This window comes from Spodoptera frugiperda, chromosome 9 (genome assembly GCF_023101765.2).
Source record: "Spodoptera frugiperda isolate SF20-4 chromosome 9, AGI-APGP_CSIRO_Sfru_2.0, whole genome shotgun sequence".
Lineage (NCBI taxonomy): Eukaryota > Metazoa > Arthropoda > Insecta > Lepidoptera > Noctuidae > Spodoptera > Spodoptera frugiperda.
In genome coordinates this window covers 6,597,747-6,624,115 of record NC_064220.1, presented here as the reverse complement: position 1 = coordinate 6,624,115, position 26,369 = coordinate 6,597,747, and the positions used below count along the sequence as shown (strand labels likewise).

The 26,369-nt window shown below is 38.1% G+C and overlaps 1 protein-coding gene and 1 long non-coding RNA gene across 3 annotated transcripts in view; one reads left to right on the top strand and one right to left on the bottom strand.

The window, feature by feature from the left end:
* Positions 1 to 26,369, top strand: part of LOC126911047 (uncharacterized) — a 436,837-nt gene that overhangs the window by 113,501 nt on the left and 296,967 nt on the right. The window lies entirely within an intron of this gene.
* Positions 2,041 to 26,369, bottom strand: part of LOC118271470 (uncharacterized) — a 285,447-nt gene continuing 261,118 nt past the window's right edge. The window contains exons 4-5 of the mRNA XM_035587561.2: positions 6,728 to 8,170; positions 2,041 to 6,180 (exon numbers count right to left, since the gene is read on the bottom strand). Of these exons, the coding sequence (XP_035443454.1) occupies positions 5,111 to 6,180; positions 6,728 to 8,162 (2,505 nt within the window). The 5' untranslated portion in view covers positions 8,163 to 8,170 and the 3' untranslated portion in view covers positions 2,041 to 5,110. The remainder of the gene's footprint in view (positions 6,181 to 6,727; positions 8,171 to 26,369) is intronic.

The window sequence follows — 26,369 nt, the reverse complement described above, 5'->3', positions numbered from 1 at the left end:
TGATGCCTGAACATACAGACAGACAGCCAAAAAAAGTCACATATTTGGGTTTGGTATCGATCCAGTTTTTTTTTTCATCATCCAATGACTTCCCCCACCTTGGGCGAGGCGAGAGGGAGTGTCAGACTCTTACTGACTAAAAACCACCCCGTTCCTTCTCCTGCTTTTCGAGCCGGAGCCCCGGTAAACCCGCTAGGTAGTCCGCAGCTCCGGATCAGGCATCAGCCCTGTTGGGCCCCATCTGTGGTGGTCTGATGGCTCTTTGAGGCGCGCGCGGAACGCGACGCGCCGCACGCACCGGTGTAACACCCCTGCTATTTATTCTTTCAATATTTTCAATGTACAGAATTGACCCTTCTACAGATTTATTCTAATATGAATGAATTAATGAATTAATGAATGTGTTATAAACGTAAGAGTAGACAAATATAATCAGAAAGCTCCGAACTGCTAAGCTATCGGGAGTTATACGTGTTATTGTGAGTCAACCATAAGAGATAGACATTTGCTGTCGTGGAATATTTTTTAAACAATTTTAAGGGGAACATTTCCGTCATACATTATTTCTGTGTAGCTTTAACCATTAAGGCTGCACACGCGACGGAAGCTTAAAAAATGGAGTAAGTTCTCCTGTTTTCCCAACATTTCCCTTCACTGCTCTGCTCCTATTGGTCGTAGCGTGATGAAAAGTATACTATAACCTGCCCAGGAGTATGAAGAACAATTGTACCAAGTTTCGTTGAAATCTGTCGAGTAGTTTTTATTTCTATAAAGAACATACAGACAGACAGACAGACAGACAGACAGACAGACAGACAGACAGACAGACAGACAGACAGACAGACAGACAAATATTTTTCTGATTGCATTTTTGGCGTCAGTATCGATCACTAATCACCCGCTGATAGTTATTTTGGAAATATATTTCATGTACAGAATTGACCTCTCTACAGATTTATTATAAGTATAGAAGATTGGTGGCGATTTTACGACAGGACAAGGAGTAAAAGTCAATGTTCTTCAGTCTTAATGTTCTATCTATCTGTTGGTACTTGGGGAGTTTTCTGGCATACATACCTACATACGTAACCTCACGCCAGTCTCCCATGGGGGTATGCAGAGACAATGGGTCGCTGATTGCTACGATTCATACATACCTTTTTCGCTTAGCACATGTCTGGTGGAAAAGCAGCTCAATTCCCGCACGGAACCATTCACGACTGTGTGTAGATAGAACAGAAAATGACGTATTGTGTTCACATACATATATGTATCTACACAATACACATTAATAATGATGCTTTAGTTAAAATACATAGTTTCATTACTCTCAAAGTTCTCTATACTACATAGTTCAAGATCGTACTTCGCTCTCATTAATTTACGTTTTGTTCCTCGCTTTGTAATTGGATTTCCGTCTCGAGTCAGTCTGCCAGTGTTAAACTTGGTCCAGCTCTCCGATTATTTAAAACAAAACTGGTTTAAGTATTTAGTTAGTTGTTTAATATTTCTTCCCTGTTTCAAGGAATTGTGATAATAGTGCCATGAATTCATTATATTGGTTAGACAATAGGTAGGTACAAAGGTTGTCATGTGCGCCTGACCACCACTAAGTTAAATGTTTGCTTGCACCTGATGAGATATGCTTTATAGCCGCGCCCCATGACCTTGAATTGACGAATGAAGCGGGAGGTAGGCGGACGGACGGACATCAGACGCACCACTGACTAACGGACTAAGCATGTTACGTCACTAAGCTGCGACGTTTTCGCTTTTTTATTAGATGAGACATTTATGAGATAGATACCTATGGCTTTATGTTGCAATATTTTTTTTAATGATCAGGCAGATCAGTCCTCGACTGTACTTTGTTTGATCTTATTATTTTCATTATTATCGGTCAATATACAGGCTTTTGCTAAACAGGCATTTGTTATATGCGTTACGTATAAATAAGTATATGATAGGTAGAAACATACGTACAGATCAGACTGAAAATCTACATTTTTTTTAAATCGGTTAAAAATAAAACAAAACTCGTATGAAATATAGCTTTTAATCACTTTTAATAATGTATCTATTTACATTGGACTTAAAACTATAAAAACTGGATGTCTACAGTAAACATTGTAAAAATATTGTACCCACATGGGTACAATTTACAAATAAAATCATATTATATGAAATCAAAGCAACGCGGATTTCGACGGTGAAAAAACAAAGAGTCACGTTTACAAGGCATTTACTTCAAAAAAAAAAACATTAAAACATTTGATTTGTACAAAGGCCGTAGTTATGTATACATTAATTTTTCTATTACATTTATTCGATTTCGAGCCAAAATGTACTCTATTTATACAGCTTATGAATTGAAAATACATTAAAAAGTTTTATACAGTACATTTTACTATAGCACACATTTCATATAAACCGCTAAAGAATACAACATTTCATGTAGAATACAACTTTGTCATGTACTTTTAAAACTTAATTAATAAATTGTCTCTTCTATGAAAAATACTTGGAATAATCAACCATTTTGACAAGTTAATTAGAATTTAGTGTCGTGGTAGCCGTGGTTTAAGACAGACCCACAAGCCCACTTCTCATACATGAGGGCTTCGAAGCCTACCAACGGCAAGTACCAATGTGACTTTTTCCGAGTTATATGTACTTTCTAATATTCTTTAGACACCACTGACAAACGGTGAAGGAAAACATCGTGAGGAAACTTGAGCTTATAATTTTTAATTATAAGTTTGAAATCGGCAACCCACATTGAGCTAGCGTGGTGATTAATGCTCAAATCTTCTCCGTGCGAGAAGACGCCTTTGGTCAGCAGTGACCACTGTTGATAGTGATATACCTATTAGAATTTGGAGATAGTCATCATAGCATAATCCAGAAAATAGCAAAATCATTTCTTTTTTAAACTGTACGTAATAAAGATACGTTGTAAAACCTTTATAGTATTCAATGAAAGAAAATTACATTTATAATCCAATCCCAAGCAATTTTTAAAAGAAGAGACAAAAGTAAAATATACAATTAAAAAAATAAAATAAATAGACACATAAAATTGTATACAAAAATATGCACCAGTAAGTTAAGCGAACCTTAAACTATAACATGATACGTTTATACCTAAAATAATCTAACACATGGTTTAAAAAACTTTAGGAACTATTTTTCGCAATTAATCGGTAAAAAGATAAAAAATGTTTGATTGTATAGAATTGGCTAAAATACGTAGAGAATCAATGCCAAAAATAATTGAATTAAAATCAATATATCAATGATTTCTTTTATTTTCAAATGAACTTTTGTTCGTTAAGACACAAACTCTACGTTGATTAATAAAATAATACAAAAATTAAAAAATTGGTAAGTTGCGACTCTTTCTTTGTGAAAAATCTACCGTTAAAATATAAAATAGTACAGTCACATATTCGTTGAAGTACAAATCCAAATTATATTAGGCTTTGAAACCATTAGAAGCCATTCAATGTTCTGACTCTCGGGGTGATTAATTATGTTGTCAGATTTCATGTTGCCTAGTACATGTTCTTAGGTTAAAATCAAGATATCGAGACATTAAAATCATATAATTGACGTAAATCTTGTTGCCTGCTTTGGTCTACCGTGGAATTTCATTAATACCTAATTATTCGAAATTGAAAACTACATCATTAACCTGATTTATTTGAAAAGTCTTACCACCGTATTCAGAGTCATTTAATGGTTACTTAACTCAGCTCATTAGCAATTGTTTTCGGAACAAAATCGTTACTAAGGTATAGTTTAAGGTAGTTATACTTAAATGTCTCTGAGTACGGCAGTTTTCTATATTTCAGAGTAACGTTTACATTTAAAAATGTTAGCGAAAACAGCCTCGGACTAAAAACTAAAATGTTGTTAACTTAGAATGTACAAAGTTAAATATTTTAGTGCAGAACGACCGATGTACGTTGATGTATGTTGCACGATTTATAAACTTGGTTCCAAAACTAAAAACAAAAATATTTTGTGACCCTATTTTTGTTATAAAGTGTTAACTGACGGTCCAGTTTCAAAAATCTTCTATAGTAGCTAGAATGTTTTAATTTAAAACAGTTTTTTGGATAGTTGTATCCTATTTGTAGATTAATTTTGTAAAAGCAAAACTATGAAAATATAGGTGAAGTGAAAAATACCGTATCGGATTTTAGCTTAAATTTTTATAGTGAAATAGGACCATCATATGAAACAAGAAGATACCGTACTAAAACAAAACAACAGAGAAAATACTTAAACGTACTCCGGAATAAATGAAGATATTTATAAACGTGCAATATACAAGGACGAAACATAGAACCAAACAAACAAACCGCTTATATCAAACTATTGACTTGATCAATAGAGGAAAAGCGAACTATTTGCTTCAGTCTTCCATATATATGTATGTGAGAATCCATAATCAATGTGCAGATGCCATGAAAGAATGCTTTAAGGAATGTCAAATAAAACTCGCATATATGAACGGTGCCAAGCAGATGATGGGAATACAATTTTGGAATGATATGAGCAAAGAATGCTCAAATTTAGCTTGTACGGAAAGGTATGAACATTTCAACTCCTTAATCTTTCCTTCGCTTCCGCATTTGAATAAAATACGGGAATGTCGTACGGAATGAACAAAGCGACGTGAAACAAAGCTAAAAATGACACCCAGACTCAGTTGAATAAATGATAACACAAACACGTCCACTTGAAACAGTTCATATACCACAAAAGCGTGTCAATTTAGAGTAATCAGTCTTGGATATTGATGAAACAATCGTCGCTACATAAAAGCCATTAGTTACCATTCATGTCTTAATCAAAGAGTACCACAAACAATAAATACTTAAACCAACAGTGAACGCGACGTCCAATTGCGTTACAATGATTATAATATTAAAATGGTCCATAAATTTTACGCGACAAGTAAAAAATCTAGCACAAATGTTTATTTACAGGAGCACCGCGGAAAATTAATCGTAATAACACGTCTTTTCACTGATATCGTGACGTAGGTCTCTCCTCTCACTAAAAGCTCATTGGCACTTTGGTAAACCTTTAGTCTAAACTATTACACTTCCGTACCATCCTCTCCCTCGTCCTCGAACAGCGGCTCGTTGGGGTTCACTTCAGTACTCGGCTTTTTCTTCGGCTTCGGCGGTGGTCGTGGTGGTATCTTACCACTCCTGCCCAGAGTCCCTGATTGGTTCATTACACTCTCATTTTTCTTGCTCTCGTCCTTTGATGGAGAACTAGGCTCCTCCTTACTATCTACTCTTGGAATTCTTCTTAGAGATCCAGTCTCAGGCTTTCCTCTTCGGCTTAGTGTACTGCTGTCTGACACTTGGGACTGTGCATCGCTTTTGTCACTGAATAATACTTTCCTAGGCTCAGGTTGTGGAGTGGAGGTGTTCTTAGCAGTCCAACTCATTCTTGGGTTCACTGGTTCCTGAGGCCCTGGAGTAGAAAGTTGATGCGACAACTGAGAGCTGATGCTGTTTCGATTCACTTGTGGAGGTACTGGCGAGGGTGATGGCTCTTGTTCTTCAATGGGAGCGTAGTATACTGGATGCTGGTTAGGGTAGGCTATCGGAGTAGCTGGCAAGGGTCTGTTCCTCATTGGTGAGAATTGGGGTTCTAAACCAGTTTTGTTTAAAGATAGCACAGAGCTGCCATCTGCCGTGGTCCTTAGCCCTAGATTATCATATAGCGGTTCTTGTGCTTCAGAGCTGGGCAGGATTTGTGTGCTTGCTGTACTAGACCAGCTGGGTACTCTGGGTCTCCTTGGGATCGTGACGTATCCCTGCCTAGGTGTGACAACAGGAGGTGTAATGGGCGCTGTGAATGGCGACTGAGAACGAGAGTAGGGCAAAGTCCTGAATAAGTTTTGATTGGTCATGCCATATATTGGCGAGTGTATGGGACTGATCGGGTTGAGTTGTGGAGGCAGCCTTGTGGTGTCTGGTACGGTGGAAGCGTTGCTAGCCGCTGGTGATATTTGAGCAGCTCTGGGAGGGAAGGAGAGTAGATCAGGCGGGTAGGCTCGACCATCAGTACGGCCGTATTCCACATTGAGTGCATCCTGAGATCGTTTCGATGGTGGGTCGAAGTCGAGCGAGCGTTTTTCATCATCATTGTGAGCTGAAACAAACAAAACTCTATTAGTATCACAAAAATCTACCGTGAACATCATCTTTAGAAATTATATTCTTGACTTTTATCCTAAGTCTGGTGCCAGTATTTGCTATATCAAGCTGTGCAAACTTTAGGAGGCAGTAACCTTTAACATTCAACTGATAAAGGGGTCGATAGTCTCCATACCCACGGATATAGATAAAACGTTACTGATAACAGCATTAGTGAGTGTAAACAGTATGTTCCCAAATTATCAGATATATTGACAGAGCTTTTGGAAACTTATTGGATATGTAGTTATCAGTGGATATGTTATTAGAAATAATTTCGGAAGCCGTTAAACATTTTTGGATATTGATATATTGGAGAACATATTACTGTCACATTGCTCATTACTAACTGATATTCTGAAGTTTGTTATGGGAAATACATAGTTTAATTAGTTATATTAAAGGTTTCAGTTTAATTAGATAAAAATACATTCAGATGTTATAGAAAGGTTTAGGTGTGGATGCGATGGCTTTTCGCGTAAAAGAAATAAATATTCACTTACCAAACACAGAATCATTGTCCAGCAATGTTTTGTTCAGTTCAGACATTTCCGTCGCGCCGCTGGTGATCGATGGTGGTACATCGTATCTTCTTGGAGGCTTCGTCACTGGATTGACAGCAGTGATGAGGCTCTTCTCCATCTCGGGTATGACAGACCCCTCGATTAATGCTTCACCGTTAGAATTTTCTGCTTTCTTCTTGTCTGACCCTCGCCGTCTGAAGCAGCAGCAGTAGCAGAGTATCACCAGGATTATCAGCACGATAGCTGCAGTACATGACACGCCAATGAGCACTGGCAGCATATTGTTGTCCATACCCTGAGGAACCACTCCACTCTCAGGGAAACTTTGAGTCACTGCCAGGGTCAGACTTCGCTCTTCAACTCCACCAGCGTTTTTCGCAACGCAAAGGTAATCTCCATTGTCTGTGCTTCCTAAATCAACTATAGTTAAGTTAACCCATTTAGAGTTGTCGAGATTTCTCTCAGTAATGTAGTATTTGAGTTCGCCTTGGTATCGGTAAGCACCGTCTATGATTTGCGCATTCAACACCCAGTTGACTTCTGGTAGCGGGTTGCCGTTGACCTGACAGGATAGTGTGACGTTGGTATCTGATGTTCGTAGTGTTGTGCTGACGGAAGGGTATACAATGCTGGGTTTGCAAGCAAAGTCACTGGAATCGAGCTCTTTCCAAAGCTTGCCATGCACTTTCGGTGGCTCTACACAAGAAATGGGGGAAGTGTAGAAGTTCTTACTAATTACCCAGTTTCTAAAGGGCTGTAAGTAACAGTCACAACGCCAAGGATTATCGTGAACATCTAAATTGGAAAGCGATGTCAGTGCGCTCAGTGTATCAATCTTCAGATACTCCAATTTGTTCCCGTCGAGTCGGAGAATGTTTAATTTGGGCACATTCATGAACGTCTTCATTCCTATTTGTAGTATTTTATTGTTACTCAGTTCCACTTTCTGTAGGAATGGCAAGTTATTGAAGAGCCCGTCTTCTAATTTCTCTATTTGGTTGTCGTTCAGTAGGATCCATCTTATTTTAGCTGTTTCTTTGAAGGTGTCGGCGTGTAAAGTTTTTAGATCATTCTTGGACAGATCTAGTTCTATCATGATGGCAAGTCCGCTCAGACCGTTTCTCTGTATAGTCAAAAGTTTACATTCTCTGAGGATGAGTTTCTTCAAGTTAATGAGTCCTACATCATGGAATGCATGTCTTGTGATTTCGTAAAGTTCGTTGCCTGTGAGGTCGAGGTTTTGTATCTCTGCGCTTAGGTTTCTGGGTATGTCGTTGAGACGGGAGTGTGAGCAGTCGGCTTGTTTGTTGCCGCTTGCCCAAACACATTTGCACTCTTGTGGGCAGTTTGTGGTGAAGTCAGCGAATGCGGTGGCAAGAAAGAGGCTCAGGATCAACCAAACTTGCTTCGCCATTTTGGAATCTGTAACAAAGAGAGGAACATATTAATGTTGGTGGTAATAAACTGAATGGAAGGAGCACGCATCGTGGCTTTAATGTTCGCATTAAGAATGCAGTTACCATCGTTTTATGTATCAGGGGGTTTACAAACTCAATAATTTCGCGACGACCGCTGTACCCGTCGGGTTTAGATTAGAGCCTCGTGAATTATTAAATAGGTTCGTACCAGCTGTTATGATCCGCGACGCTTGATTTGGTGCGTTATAGTTTAACAAATTCTTTTGATGAAGCTTTATTGGGGCTTAAAATGAAAATAAAGCTTAGATTTTTATCGTTGAAAATTCGAATGATGAAATATGACCTTTTTATGAAATAAAACTGTTATTACTTCTATGGATGTGTGAAAAATTTTTCTCGTATTATACTAACAGAGCGCGTGTTAAAGTCATTGTCAAGATTAATCTCCAGGGAAGCTGAGGTTTTTAGTGTAACAAAAAATACGACCATTCATCGCTATCCATAGTAACTTGTATAATTAATGTCATGTCACCAACATCATAATTCATACTACAGCAATATTCCTAGGAACACATTTAGTTTTTTAAAGAATCTTATTTTGTCCCTTTTTCATTTACCACAATTAGAAAAATAGATTACAGATGTCTTATTCAATATTAGTAGACGAGAAAGCTAAATGTATTGATCGTTTCATAATCAGTCATGTAAATATTTTGCCTAACCTGGCCATGGAATCTAAGACCACAAAATCACATGACCATTTCAACCATAGTAAAATAGACCAATCAAACATTTTCTAAATACTGCAGTACTTTATAAATGACAAATAATTTGAAACAGGACAGGAAAGGACACTGAAACAAAATGGACTCGCAAATTTTATAAAATAAAACGTAATATTTGGTCTAAATGCAAAGATTTATGACTAAACGAGTCTTTGTGAGATTTATATCTGGCATTTCTCGTTAGTGTGACAATTTCAAGTCGCGGTAATTACTCCCAGCGAGAGTAAGGGTGCGTATAAAGTGCGAGCAATTTCGACGTAAGTGCGTTCCGCAGTGTGATCTGTACCTTATGTTTCTTTATGGGGTGCGGTGCATGGTACAAGCTCAAGAGAGTTTTTATAATATCGTGAGACATACTAAAAACTAAATTAACTAAAAACCAGGATGATGCGACGTCGCCACGTCTGCGCACGCTGCTCATGATGATGAGTCCCTCTGTGACTCGAAACTAGTAGAGCTTTTCTCCATTGATTTACGGGGGTGAGTTGTGATTTTTAATAAACTCGAGAGAGTTTTAGGTTTTTTCTGTTTTGTCTGTCTCTAAGATGTATTAATAGTTTTTAAGTCACAATCCTAGTTATGTGCTTGTATTTAATATTAAATGTCAGTAAATTAGCAAAAAATATAGGTTATTATAGCCCAATAACACAGACACAATATTATAGCTTTACCTAAAACGTACAAGGTTATTTGTGGAGGAAAATACCTTGTCCCTCTTAGTAAATACAGTGCCGTCATTATGTGGTGTACAATTGTCAATATAAAATGTCTACTTTCATAAATAAGACAAAGAGTGTTTGAAATTGAAATGACTATTGAGACAATTATGGCGGTAGGATACATTACTGTACTATAACTGTATACTTTAAGTCTACATGACTACATCCGTTGGTCGAGTGGTATGACAAGAGGTTTCAGGTTCGATTCCCGGGTCGGGCTAAGCCATAGTGAGCTTTTTCCTGATTTTCGAAAATTTGTCAGTAGTAGCATGGAGTCTGGAATTGTGTCCAGTATATGGCAATAGGTTCACCCCACCTATTACATGGGACACAAATGGTGAAAAGTGGGTGTACATTGTATAGTGGCATAACGGGCCGTATTGTGCACCTCTGCCTACCTCAGGTGTGACGTTATTTATTTTTCTCATTACATTTCACATTTGTTTTCTTAGGCAATAACCTATTAATCTAAATCGCTCTCCATTCACAACTTGAACCAAATAAAACAACATGGCATAATGCTCCTGAATGTTCTTAGTACCGTGAACTGACGTCTCTTTCTTATTCCCCCCAGTTCTGCGACGATCACTTGCAATTTATATGCGTGAAGATACGTAAGCCAACGCTAATGAATTTCTAAAGAAAAAGCTTCCTTGACTTGAAGTGAAGAGTTTCTAATAGCTGTTTTTAGGTGATATTTTCGTTATATTAAAAGGAAATACATTGACTTGCAGTCAACGCAGAGTTTGTTTATTAAACCTAGGTCTAGGTTTAGGTACATTTAGTTAAAAGGAAAAGAAGGTATGACCAGACACTAAACAACGTTTTTAAGTAAGAAAAGATAAAGACGACAGAAGTTTTTTAATTAAGGTTTATTTATTCGAACTAGTATTATACAGAAATAGCTTCAGAGCACTTCTAGAGGACTGACCAACAGACTGACATTTTTAATATTATTATATTTGCTTTAACGTTTAAAAACCCCTTCCTAGTCTATTTGAAATAAATAATTTTAACATTTGACATTTTTTAACCATATTATTCTCAAGTGGCTGATCAGTGGCCAATATTTAGATTAAGTATGGAAAATATCGATTTCCTAATTTTATGTTCAAAATAATAACTTATTATCCTTAATACAATGAAATCACTTATCCTATAATATTAGCTAAAGACACAAAACCTAACAATTAAAAATCAAACATAAATAATACTCCATAGACGATATAAACTTCCAGACAAAATCATTACAAAACACTATACAATTGAGTACTTTTAATACGTTCAATGGGTGCCATGATACCATGGCATGCGCTGAACACTAACGAGTTAAAATTGATTCATTTAACATGCACTTGTTTAATAGGGGGAGCTAGCAGACGGGAGAATTGCGTGGATAAGACGTACAAGACATTGCTATGTGAGTCACAGGGAAATTCCAGTTGATTTGTTATACTGACGAGACACGGGTCATGGGTTATGAACAAATTGTATATGGACCTCACTGCAAAGTTTTTTTGTTATGTTAGCCGCAGAGTTGGTAAGGAAAAATGCTGAATTATGCAGTTTTCTTTTAATATTGCCAACATGGCCAATAAGTATGTTTACGAGTAGTTTATATAAACGTCGACCCACTAAATGTAAAAAAAAAAAAATCGTAAATATGTTTATTTTTAATTTTATTATAACTTTCGTGAGACATACTAAATTAATTATTATGTAATCGGCTTACTCATGTAACTGTTTGACGAGGAACTCGATTAGTTTCAAGCCATGCTAGAGGCTTATATTCATGAGCAGCATTCCGCGACATGCGACGCGGCGATTGTCGCGCTAATACTCTACTAACTACTACTACTAGCATGGCTTGAAACTAGTCGAGTTCCTCGTCAAACAGTTACGTGAGTAAACCGATAACATAATAATTAATGCTTATTTTTACCATTCTACTATAGTATAAATATAATTAATCATGGGCATCCCTGCCCACACATTCGTGACAAAATCACAAACTAAATGTCAAAAACAATTTCCTCTACGCTTTAAAAAAAACACTAAAGATCTACTCAGTCTTATCCACATAACACTAACCTGAATACCTAACCCGTAAATAACTGGTATGGGTCAATAAAAGCGTAACCCCGGTACAACAGGCCCTCATTGACGGCACTGTGCATTGTAGGGTTACCACACTTGAGCTCTTTGTGCCCGTATATTCATATATTCCTAACTTATTGAACTTTATAGCATAAAGACTTGTATTAATAAGATCGTGGTAGATAAAATATGAGTTTATTGTGAGGTGAATTGGTCTTATTTTGATATAGAAATTTTACGTCCTTTATTTTCCAAAAGAGCTTGCAGAACTTATAGCATATTTTTATTATAATAGTTGTATTAATATATTCCTATTATTGGGGATGGTTTTCACATTATTGGGATGAGTTTCTTGCCATACATTTTAATAAAACAGGAGACGTCCACTGCTGAGCATTTTTTTTATGGTATAGGCCGACAAACGAGCAAACGGATCACTTGATGGTAAACAACCGGCGCCGTCTATGGACACCAGATACGCCAGAGGGGTTACAAGTGCGTTGCCGTTTCCTTTTGGAGTTCAGGAATTTAAAAGGGAATCGGGGATTGGGAAGGTTGGGGAGGTGGGTAATTGGATTGGGCCTCTCAATTCAATCGCACAACGCAAGCGTTGTTTTACGACGGTTTTCTATGAGGTCGTGGCGTTATTCTTCTTTCTATCTCTATCTTATTAGAATAAAAGAGTTGTCTTGGCATAATCTCTTTGCAGACGGCTCGAGGATTACAGATAGGTCTCCGAAACATTTTAAGATGACGCTATACAGTCCATCTTCAGCTTATAGTCACAACTTAAGACCTTACCTGGGCCAAGATTCAGACTCAGTGCTAATTACTAAGAATTAATGTTGTTATAACAGAGATGGTGTTAACCTCCGTACAATACATAGTCTTGCCTTATATACCACATAGCTATTAACAGAATTATTAATTGGTGTACACCGTAAAGGACTATTAAGCTGAATTAATTGGCTTAGTGGTCTTCTGAGAATATGCAGTTGCATTTACACATTGAGCTATACAAAACCAGTTTATCATAGTCTCGCTTTGTATGGTCTTTTCGTACGTTGGACGGTCAGTTTATACTAGTTTGGGGTAGTTTGATGTGCAGTCGTGTGTACAACTGTGTCGTAATGTCATAAATTCATACGGTCGGCGCAGTCAATAGCTTGTTCAGTCTAATTGGGTATGTCTAATATTAATACCTACATATGTTCGTAGACACACGTCTTTGTAGGCAGAAACCACTAAGGGACATCTTACATGTGCTTTTTTAAAATGTATTTTAATGATTTAGTTGATTCTTCTAACTATTACCTACAGACTTTTGTTTATCTCACAGCCACTTATGTACTTTTATTATAAAAAAAGACGAGACATAGGTTGTTAAACTTGTACCATACTTCATCATAAAGTTAGTCTAACTGCCAATTCCTTAGTAACGATTTTGTATCGAAGGATCGATAAGGATAACCCAGACTATTTAAAATTCACCATTAAATGACTCTGAGTATGGCGCTTACATTGATAAGTTTTGAACTTGCAAAGCTAATAAAACGGTTGAAAATAGACATTTGCAGAAAACAAAAGACGATGGCAACTAGACCCTTTAGAACATAATGTGACACCGAAGCATGTAGCGTGATCTGTGACGTAGTAAGTAAACTTAGAGAGGCCGTCCTGCTGACTGAACGACATTGCGATCGGCATTTTGGAAAGAAAACAAGGACCCATTAGTAGGGTTACCATTAAAGAGTTTAGACTATGAAATTGTGGATATTGATTTGAAAAGTCACTTTTTATGGTATATTCCGGTATATGAGCAGACGGATCACCTGATGGTAAGCTATCGCCGCCGCCCATGGACACCCGGAACATCAGAGGCGTTATAAGTGTGTTGCCGGGGGTTAGGAATTTAAGGGTCGTAGGGGATCGAATCGGGGATTGGGAAGGGACACACTCACACAACGAAACACTACGCAAGCGTTACTTCACACCGCTTTTCTGTGAGGCCGTGGTATCACTCCGGTCGAGCCGGCCCATTCGTGCCGAAGCAAGGCCATGGTCAAAGTGGAAGAGACCTTTCTATCTTACCTCAAAAGACCACTACAGAATAAACTTGCACGGTTCTCCGACATCTCTAATTGATTTTGTCTGGACTTTAAAAGAGACTATGACCTCTGAGTTTGTTTCGGCATTTCTTCTCAGAGTAGTCGGATAGGAAATGCCGGCCTCATCTAGATATTTAAAATATTGACGTGTAAAAGTGTTATTTTATAATCTATTTACAGAAATAAATATCATTTATCATTTACTAATATTATAAATGATCGGCTTGTTTAACAAGTGTGGATTGTGGTCTGGTATAACACATTTTTTTTTTTTTATGAGTCATGCCGGTAATCGAGCAGACGTATTACCTGATGGTAAGCAATCGCCGCCACCCATGGACACTTGAAACACCAGAGGCGTTACAAGTGCGTTGCCGGCTTTTTGGAGGGTTAGGAATTTAAGGGTTGTTGTTCGGGAATCGGGGGTTGGGAAGATTGGGAAGGGGGAAATTGGGCCTCCGGTAACCTCACTCACACAACGAAACACAACGCAAGCGTTGTTTCACGTCGGTTTTCCGTGAGGCCGTGGTATCACTCCGGTTAACATAGGTTACTTTTTTCATACAGGAAAGCAAGCAAAGCATGCAGAAGCTAATTCTCATGTATATTGAACATGTCCTGGTCAAATTCAAACTGATAGTCGTCCTACTAAGAGCCGTCAGTGCTATTTTTTTTTTTCATATCAGCATTATATATCTGAGCGGACATGTGGCTTGTAACTATATTCTGTTGTCAGACATCGCTTGCTTTCACTTTTTCAACAAATGGGGATGGGCAGAGTGCCAGGTTTTATTCGGGAATGGAACTGAAGAATCAATTATTTTGATTTTAGGTAAGTAGTATTTAGTTGAAGTTATAAATAGTATCAGATTGTTCTTTACATAATCTCGGGACCACAGGGTCCCGGACCTTTGGAAGGCGTACGAGGGGCCGAAGCCAACTCGCAGAGGCCCGTTGAACAATTTTGATCTAAATGTAATGGGACATCAGCCGGCGATTATCCCTGTATGCACTATGGAAGTACACCAAAGGACAATCCCCGGTTGATGCAGGACTATTGCGAGATATGGTAAAAGGAAATGATAGGGATATGGGTGTGGGTGGCTGTGGAATAGTTAACCGGTTAACTATGGGGACTATGGCCCCTGCCCCTGACCAATATTGAAAAATACGGATAAACAGGCAGGGGGTGACTCGCAAACTCAATAGTGGGCCCCGGAAACGGCCGCTAGCATGTAGCGACAAGGGAAGCAACATCCGTTGAGCTGCTTGAGGAAGGGGGGGCATCCCACGGCTATCAGAGCAATCCCGGAAGTACGGTCAAGACCCCTACCAGCATCTTACTGGGATACGTCCTTCCCCCAAGTGGAGTATCAGATTGTTAATATTACAGGAATTGTAATAACGACTGTGGAGAATAAAAAATAGGTTAAAGAACTGATAAATAATTATAAAGTATTCGAACGTTCGCACTAGGATTTTCTCCTGTGTCGTGGCTGCGTTTACAAACATAAAAGTTCACATACACATCACACCCAGACGCGAAACAACAATTTATGAATTACACAAAGAATTGCTCCGTGTGGGAATCGAACCCGCTACACGTTGCGCGGCAGCCGGTTGAACAGCCACCGTATCAACCGCCAAATCATTTTTAAAGAAAATACACACGAGTAGCTAAAATTAAACCTATTTTAACTACATATTAATATTAGCACCATATAATATAAGACGAACATAATATTACGTTACAACACCACCAAAATACAAAACATATTTAATCTACATCTCTTATTAAACCAATTAAACCTATTAAGATAATATTAACAGGAACGTTTCAAAACATCGAACTGTAATCGAACCTGCTATCTAAGAGCACCAGTTATCTTAGTACTTAAATTGTTAAAACCGTTGAGATCTTATACAGACTCGTTAACGATAACATTGTATGTTGTGCCTCAGAAGTATAACATCGGACTAAGTGTGTAAAATAAGTATTAAATAATACTAAATATTTTAAGTGTGGGAGAGTCATGCTTCGGCACGAATGGGCCGGCTCGACCGGAGTGATGCCACGGCCTCACCGAGAACCGACGTGAAACAACGCTTGTGTTGTGTGAGTGAAGTTACCGGTCTCCTATTCTAATCTCCTATTCCTTAATAACCCTTAAACCTTTCACTACCAAGAAAAAACTGTTAAAGGCTATTCCTCCACTAATGTCGGACAACGTTGTCTGACACTAGTGGAGTGGCGTCTAATGTGTTAAATTCCTAACTCCCAAAAGGTCGGCAATGCACTTGTAACGCCTCTGGTGTTTCAGATAACCATCCAGGGCGGCAGCGATTGCTTACCATCAAGTGATCCGTCAGCTCGTTTACCTCCTCTTAAAAGTATTTAGTCCGTTGTCACTTAAGCTGTGCAATGAAAACCATTAAAAGCATGCTTCGCTAAAATGAGTTCTAAATCTACCATTACACACACCACCATAAAAATAACTTGTATTGGACCGATAAGTTTAACCTTTTCTCGTAACTGCACTATGCTTGTTTAATATAAAGGCTAATGGAGCATTGAAACATTAACAGTTTCCGATCTAGTGGCCTGTGTATCTTACCATTAAATGTTATGGCCGAACACTCATTAAGACTCTTCGATATTGTAAATGATATAATTTTATCGAGTTACAATATGGGCGGTTTGCAATAACGTGTTTTCTCGTATTAAGTACATTGTTTATTATTGAGAACAACGTTATGTATGGTGATGATTATGTAGACTTAATAGTGGGTGGAGTGTTCCTTATGCATACTTTTTGGTGATTAACATATTTGCAATTTTTGGTGATCTAACTGTATAGCCTGATAATAATGTTTTTAATGGTATAAGCCGGTAATCAAGCAGACGGATCACCTGATGGTAAGCAATTGCCGCCGGTCTTGGACACCCGAAACACCGGATGCGTTACAAGTACGTTGCCGACCTTTTGGAGGTTAGAAATTTAAGGGTTGTTGGGGAATTGGGGATTGCGAAGAAGAGTAATTGGTTCTCCGTTAACCTCACTTATCCAACTAAACACAACGTAAGCGTTGTTTCACGTCGGTTTTCTGTGCCGAAGCATGGCTCTCCCACACTTAAAAGTTCAGCAATAGAAGAATTTCAACTAATGATGACTTCTACAAACCATGATAGGAACTTGGTAACGATACATTTGAACTTCTTAATAGTATAAGAAATGGAAACGAACTGGCATATAACACTTCAAATAATAACTAGAACGTATTCAACAAGTACTCACTTGGAATTGATGCTACTGCTAACAATAGTATCAGTTTTTCTCTTTACTAGTTATTATCGGTAAGACTCTTGTCTCTCACTGTTCACTGAACAAAACAAAGTCGATTCCATGCAAGAAGTACTATCGACGTGCATTGTTCTTCACCTAGCTGCGCGGTCGCTTTGTCGATTGTACTCGCTAGTACAGTCGTATGCTGAAATATTGTTGCAGTCATTGTTCATTATTATAATTGTACTTTTTTTGTTGAACTTTATTTGGTTTTTGTAATTAATAACTATTGTGGTATTTTAAACGATTTTTGATTTAACGATGTCTGATTTGTATAATTATGTTAGTGTGATTTTAATTGCGCCTAAAAACGCCGAAGAAAATGTAGTCGGACGCTAGAATTGTCCGCAGCTGCGGATGACGTATCCGGAGCTGCGGACAACGTAACAGGTTACCGGGGCACCGGCTTAAAACGGGAGAAGGAACGGGGTGGTTTTTGGTCAGTAAGATTCTGACACTCCCTCTCGCCTCACCCACGGCGGGAGAAGACATTGGCTGATTTTCCTTACCCAAAAAAGGACGTAACAATTAAGCAAATTCTAGCGTTTTTCAAAAACGAAAAAAATGGATGCTATATTAATAAATGACTCAAAGTCACAACAGTGCAAGTGTAAGTGTATTATTCCTATGCCTAACGCCGCACAGCTCATTGCATATTTATTTCATAAAACAACAAATACAATGTAATTTAAACAGCCACATATTTTGGCGGTGACTGTACACAGCGGTGCTCAACATAGGATCGTTATTCTACCCCCCTTATGTCAGCACATTGTGGTGACATACTCGACTCTCGACTGTCAGGAGTATCTGACAGGCATCCGATTAAGACTCTTCTTACATGTACTCGCAGTGAATTCAAATAATCTCTAAATCGAGGCACCGCATCGTGTGGTCGACTGTAATCTTTGTGAGTTTCGTTTGCGAAGATGGATGGGAGACTCTTGTTTCAAGTTTTAATTTGTTTGTGAGGAATTAAGTTGTGCAATTAGAAACACAATCTTATGTAGGTATCTCCAAAATTGAGTTTAAATATGACCCTTTTGTTTACTGCCCACGCTCAGATAATATTATAAAATCTAAATATAATAATCATCATTTATTTCAGACCATGTCCATAATTATCTTACGCCCGAATACTCAAACGCTACTCAATTTTAAGTTGTACTTAAATACCGTGCTATCACTGTCATTTTATAAAGAATTGATAGTGACAGAACTACATTTGAGAGCGTCTTAAAATTGAGTAGCTTTTGAGTATTCGAGCATTAGTAACATTCAGCTTAAATAAATATGAAATTATAATATACGTATTGTTATAAACTAATTGTTTCCTATCTACTCATAAAGTGATGATAAACTTATAGATTGATTCCGGCGATTGGTCGCGGCGCCAGATTGGTTACTCAACCAACTGAACATCAGTTGAGTAACTCAGGAGTAAAGTAAAAATGAGGAGACGTGTTGTTCTTATGATAACCTTTAAATAAGTGCCTCTTATACAACTAACTTACTCTACTTATAAGGGCAAGGTATCACACACGCTACTTTCTAAAGAGCTGTACACATTTTGTTGGTAGCGGCTACCAGTTGCGCCACCAAGGTGTCGCGGTGTAATATGCCTTTCTAGCTACTTCCGCGCGGTTTCACCCGCTCTGCTTGGCTCCTATTGGTTGTAGCGTGATATTTTACAGCCTATAGCATTCCTCGATAAATGCACTACCCAAAAAAAAAAGAATAATTGAAATCGGAGAGAGAAAGGTGTTTCTCTAATAACACTATCTAGTACTCGAAGTATATATTAGATTATAAAGCTGAACAGTTTATTTGTTTGAACGCGTTAATCTCCGGAACTACTGATCCGATTTGAATAATTCTTTTTGTGTTGAATAGTGCATTTATCGAGAAAGGCTATAGGCTATAAAACATGATATGATGAAACACGCTATGACCAATAGGAGCTAAGCAGAGCGGGTGAAACCGCGCGGAAGTAGCTAGTGTTAGTATAGATACTCCCAGCAAATAACACCGAGCCAATCACTTCAATAGGAACAAGGCACAAAGGTACACCAGCACCATTCATGTACCGTAACGAAATGAAATGTTTTTCCTTCCCGTCTTCTGTTATTTCGTATGCGTAGCGTTGTATTCAAATTTTTCATAAAAAAATGCGTTTTTTCAGCCACATCTGTGTACAGTGGAAGGCTTCAATTTCCTGCAACTTCCGTTACTGGATTGTTTTTTGACCAACGTACAAAGGAAAGGGGCTTTTGAGTAACCAAATATTACATTGTAGATCATGTTTTGGGTTTTATAAGGATATTGAAGTAAAATAATGGGAAGTTGCTACAAACAAGCGATGAGTAGGGAATACTCGTGAATATTATAAAAAATATGAGTCACTGCCGTACTCAGAGATATTTAATGGTTACTTAAACTAATGCTTAGTATCGATTTGGTTCTGAAAACAATTGTTAAGTAACCATTAAAGGATTGACGGCGGTCAGGTATAAAGTCTAGTGTATGGCTATCGGAGGTTTAAAACGTCCGCTTCTCATGCTTAAGGATGCCAGTTCGAAACCTACCCACGGCAAGTACCAATGTGATTCCAAGTTTATTTAGACACCACTGACTAGGATTGATGTAGGAGAACATCACGAGGAAATCTGGGCTTATAATTTCTAATTAGATATATTTATTTCTTTGTCAAAAACGACATTCAAATTATGGCCGCCATCTATTAATCATTCTACAAATTCATTGGATATCGCCCAACAACGTAATAGTACACACATTTTGATCCCCTTTGGTCAGAGAGGGGGAGGGTATTGACCCCTCCCTCTTTTTTTATTTAAACCGATATTAATAACAGTATTCGGTCAGTCATGTACTGAAATGATTGAGTTTGCAGCCAAAGGGTTATTTGGACAAATCTATTTGGTGTTTTTTCAGCTGCATTTTCATATTCTGTCTGACAACGAAAAATATCCTCTGAATCGTGATTTTGTTGATTTTAGTCATGTTTTTTTTAGTAAATATGTTTCATTCATTCATTCTTTTCAACCATATGTTGTGATAATATTAATATTTTCGCTTAAAATGTTTTTTAAAGAGTAGAGCCAGACATTGAAAAAATAATCTTCATATAGATAGACTGGATTTAGATAATTCTAAATATACTAAATAGAAAAAACTAAAATAAAATTCGTGGAAAGTCTCTGTAAAAATAATAAAAAGAAATGTAGACCTCTTCTTTTTTCAAGGGAGAAAAATCATCCAATGACTTCTTCCGCCTTGAGTGAGGCAAAAGGGAGTGTCAGACTCTTAATTACTAAAAACCACTCCGCTCCTACTACTGCTCTTCGAACCGGTAAACCGTTGGGTTGTGCAAAACTATTGCCATATCCTGGACACAATTCCAGACTCCGTGCTACTACCGAGAAATTTTCGAAAATCCGAAAAAAGCCCAGTAAAACTTTCTATCGAACCCGAGACCCCTTGTTCGGCAGTCGCACTTGCGACCACTCGACCAACGAGGCAGTCTTTAAAAGGTAAACATTTATTAAAAAGCGCTGTTGTCTTGTCTTTGTCCAATATGTACCTAATCCCTTACTCAACTCTTTCGACCCTCGGGTAGAGAAATGTTACTGCCCAATGTCTGTTAAACATGTAACTATAACATAGGTTTGGTGAAATCGATCTGCCATCCGAATGGCTTCAATTTCCCAACCATCAACATATGTCAGAGTTAATCCGCCGCGATGGACGGCATCGGTAGCTTTATCTATATTGTGCGTTTCAACGCACTAGTGCATTCCAATTCGAGCTCAATGTGTACGTTGAATCAAATTGTGAGGTATGTTTGATAGTAAAAGGAAATTACATCGGAGTTAAGTGTGATTCTTATCCATTATGGGAGAATTAAACTTAAGATGGAGACAGTTTATAATCTATAATTATAAATGACCCTAAGGTACCAATTTGAAGATACCATATCTAATTGCAATGGACTCTTCATGCAGATGAAAGATTAACTAAAGTGGTAATTAGGAATCAAAAAGGAGGATGCCCAAAAAGCCACAGAGGCGATTAAATAGAACAGTCTAATCATAACAATATACAGAGAAAATCAGTCAAAAACAATACTAACCAGCAAGCATTCGGGAATTGAGTAAAGCGTTTGACAACTTGATACAGCTAACGAGGTATAAATATATATTTATTAGCAATTTGTTGGTTCTGTTAGGCTAACTAGTCAAAAGAACAACCCCATAACGGTCAGGTAAAGTTCTATAGTGTACATATTTCGTCCCCCCTACAAAATTATCACCCTATTATCGTAGTTTGTTTTGGGAGTCCCCCAAGGCTATTACCATAAAATAAAGGACCCTTATCTACAGGAAGTGGCTGGTAGCTATACTGCATTATAAACAATTGTATTTTTTCGTGGATTTCCATTTGTTATCCAAATGTAAATCGTCCCCGTGACCTTCGCTTTTTTTGGAGATGTTCTTTGTTGTTTTTAGTGTACTTTGTACTTTGGTTATATATTAGCACAGTCTTAGAAAAAGCTATGTTATTCCTTTCGGGAAATTAGGTTTGAATTTTACTACCTTTATCTTGGTGTTGTGACATTTTAAATCTATCTACATTAAGGCTTATAACTGCAAAGATCTTTCTTAGTCTCCCAAAAATATCTTATTGTCTTCACCAATCAATTATGACCTTGAAATCCAACCCAGACATTGGGCAGAAGTATTACGGTGCTATAAGGAAATTGTCCATAACAACATTGACCCAGTGTGCTTGGTATTTTAATCACAATGGGACCAAGAAATAGTTCTTGGTATACATATATATGTAGACTAAACGAACAAAGAGGGTATACAGCGATGTCGAAAATTATGGTGGATCTAAAGCCCCCATAGCACTGTACACAGAGACATTTAATGATAACTTAAACTATTCCTGAGTAACGACTTTGTTCCGAAATCAATTGCTAAGTACTGAGTTAAGCAACTATTAAATCGACTAGACTGCACGGTTGGCGCGGTGGCTGGGCAACTGGCTGCCGTGCAACGGGTAGCGGTTTCGATTCCCGCACGGAGTAACTCTTTGTGTGATCCACAAATTGTTGTTTCGGGTCTGGGTGTCATGTGCATGTGAAATTGTATGTTTGTAAACGCACCTACGACACAGGAGAAAATCCTAATGTGGGGCAAAGTATAAAAATAAAAAAAAATGACTCTCATTCCGGTGGTAAGAGAATAAACAGTAGCTCCTACGTCCCCAAATACGTGTGCTTGCAACCCGTCAACACAAGATTACGGGATCTACCCCCGAAATAGATACACATAGATATTTTAACGCGGAATCACTCGCTCTATTGAGTCGATTGAAGGGTTTGGGCGTTTCCTTGTCGATCAAACGCTCTGGTTACGACGAAGGCGGTAGGGAAAACGGAAAAATGTTCTAATAAAATATATGTTTGATTTTTATCCGAGTATCTGAACTGGATGGGGGAAATATATTGGGAGCTGAGAATTGAGGGTTTTAGTTCTTATAGATATTGTGTTGTGTTAGTAGTGGGAGGATTGCGTTGCCTATTTTATGGTTTGTCTAGCAGTCAGTTTGTGATTATATTTTTGTTGTTTTATATGCTTTTTCAAATTTATAATTACCTAGATTTGTTTCCACTTTGGTATCAATTCTTGAACGAACTACTATTTTAAAAATCGAAAAATCCATCAATATTTAATGGCGAATTTCTCAACCATTTTAAATGAACAGATTTTATGTTGTCTTTATATCCCTGTTCTGTTCGTAATACGTAAGGTGTTCGACTGTATAGGAACACAGAAGAACATCCTTACATTGTTATTTTCAACATGATCGCCTACGTATTATTGTTTGCTAACAATATCGGGTTCAAGTTTAAAGGGTACAGCGATTTTATTGAACGTAAAATATTAATTGGTATTTGGTTTAACTCATGCAAAGCTAATCGCATCACTTCGAAGTTTATCATCATCATCATCAACAGTCACTGCTGAACTATGGACCTCTTCTACATAAGGTTTGTCAGGATCCCCGCGCTTGCCAGGTTTAAGATCGTAGTTTAAAAGGTTCAGGTTTATCAGAAAGGGCTACTGGTTCTCGTAAATGGGAGACGTAGTGGCCTAGAGGTCTCTGACGCCCGTCCCTCATGTGTAAGGTCGCGGCTACGACAAGTACTAATGCTACTTTTTCCGAGTTACATGTACTTTCTAAGATTATTCGATACACTGACAAACGGTGAAGGAAAAGATCGTCAGGAAATCTGGGCTTGTAATTGCTAATTATAAGTTTAAAATTTATCGCCAACCCGCATTGAGCAAGCGTGGTGAGTAATGCTCACCTTCTCTGTGTGAGAAGAGGCATTTGGTCAGTAGTGGCCACCTATAGGCTGTTGATGTGACACCACATGGCTCAAAAAGTTCAAGATTATTTTGAAGCGATTTGACGGTCTAACCGCTTGTAACTTGGACTTCCAATTACATGGTCCTTGCAAGACTCAGGATATGGGCTTATTGTCTACCACAACGTTCGTAGCATGAAGGCCTCCAACGGCCATAAAACAATGTTATGTGTTCGTAAAAATATTTCTTGCAATTAGTTTTATTATTAGCCCGAATTTCTTTATTGAAACGGACATTTTTTGCTTGAAGTACGAAGGTAATGGATTTAGTTTACAAATGTGTGGTGAGAAAGTTTTCATTGACATAAAAATGTATGGGTCAAATATCACTTCCATACTAGTTTTCTCAGGGGCCCAGTAGGGCTGACGCCTGATCCGGAGCTGCGGACTACCTAGCAGGTTTACCGGGGCTCTGGCTAGAAAAGCAGGAGTAGGAACGGGGTGGTTTTTAGTCAGTAAGGGTCTGACACTCTTTCTGGCCTCACCTAGGGCGGGAAAAGTTATTGAAGGATTTTCTTCCTTAAAAAAAATACTAGTTTTCTCCTTAACTTCAAAACATTTTCTTTAAAAATTCTTTCATCTTTTGCCAGAATTGTTTTAAAAATACTACCACCTACATCTTACCTAATGTAAAAGTAATAAGAGGCGCCACAGTTTTGAGAGCATATCCGATATAAAGCTACAATAAAAAGTAAGGAGCTAAATATTTGGGCGTCTGCCTAATGACACTGCAGCACAACTGCCTGAAAGAAAATACTGAAACGTTACACTGAATGACTGTATTTATTAACTTGGAACTCTTGGACTCGTGAAAAGACGGTCATGTTTATGAAATGGTCATAATTGTTACTTGAATGGAAAGAGGTACTGAAGAGAGAGTAAATATTTCGAAGGCATTTTTTCTCAGTAACAAATGTAGTTTTCATTAAAAACTATTGCATGGGATTATGTAACACATAACATAACTGGCGAATGGTACGTAGGTGTTATCACATTAATATAATTCATTCCAATCAACTACCTATCGGTAGATTTGCCTACCAGAGGTAGAATTTTGACATAAGCTCCATACAAAATGTGTCAAAATTGACTTGAATGCGCCGTAAGTAAGTCACAAACAACAATATGTAGAATTAAGTTATCAATGAATTTTCATGTCTTAATGAAAAACCTACCATTTTACCATTCTTGCAACATTATTAAAACATTTACAAGTAAATGATCATGTTTTCGGGCGCCTAATATCGGATGCGTACGCAAGTGCCTAATAGCGGATATCGGAAAGTCGTCAGGGGGGGACGGTGGCCATTAATTGGGGGGTGCCTGACACCGGCCACGAGCCGTTAATGACTAAGTACGTGATTCTTAGAGTGGGATAAGTAGTATTGTGAGTTATGGAAAATATTTGTACTAGAAAATCACACCTGTTGTTCCTCCTAGGTGTAAACAGAAGTGCCATTGACTAGTGAATATCTATCTACTCGTGTATTTGATAATCTGAAAACTCAATTACACTATTTCCAACTGCGAAATTGATACAAGAAACAACTGTGATGTGTAATCTAAAAAATGGTTCCTGGTCTAAACTAGACGTGTTATTGTATGATTGTAAACGCACCCAAGACTTAGGAGACGATTCTAGCTCTGCGGACTACCTAGCGGGTTTACCGGGGCTCCGGCTCGACAAGCAGGAGTAGGAACGGGGTGGTTTTTAGTCAGTAAGAGTCTGACACTCCCTCTCGCTTTGCCCTAGCGAGAGAAGTCATTGGATGATTTTCCCCCCTGAAAAAAAAAAAAAAAGAATGCAGCTACTTTAATATGCTGCAGACTACCTAGCGGGTTACCAGGGCTCGAAGAGCAGGAATAGGAACTGAGTGGTTTTTAGTCAGTATGAGTGTGACACTCCCTCTCGTCTCATCCTCGACAAGAGAAGACATTGAATGATTTTTACCGGTCAAAAGGGGTACTTTAATATATTATAAGGTGGTAATGTATGTACGTAATTAAATAAGAAAATTTATGTTACATAATATTAATAATTATTGAGCGTAAACGCGGCGTCTATGCTATGTCTACGCCTACGACGCTTGTCTGGCCTTTATCATAATCTGTTCACACAGAATATGATAAAGGTCAGAATTGCTTTGTCTATTTACATAGGTAAGTAGAGGTGTGGTTACAGTGCGTGTCTTCTGTAATGGGCGATATAACCTAGCTGATACATTCACAAGCTTGGCCAGGATACGACCTATTAAGTAGATATGTAACACACACACACACAACTTCACACCTTTTATCCCCGAAGGGGTAGGCAGAGGTGCACATTACGGCACGTAATGCCGCTATACAATGTACACCCACTTTTCACCATTTTTGTGTTAAAGTCCCATGTAATAGGGGGTGAGCCTATTGCCATATCCTGGACACAATTTCAGACTCCGTGCTACTACCGAGAAATTTTCGAAAATCCGAAAAAAGCCCAGTAATACTTTGCCCGACCCGGGAATCGAACCCGAGACCCCTAGTTCGGCAGTCGCACTTGCGACCACTCGACCAACGAGGCAGTCAAAAAGTCAAAAGATATGTAACCTCTTCGTAATTTTCTATTTAGGTACCGCAGTTATACAGTTTGAGAGTGTCAAGATATATAGGTATAAGGGTAACTAACTGTCCACGTTGCGTTATTTGACGAA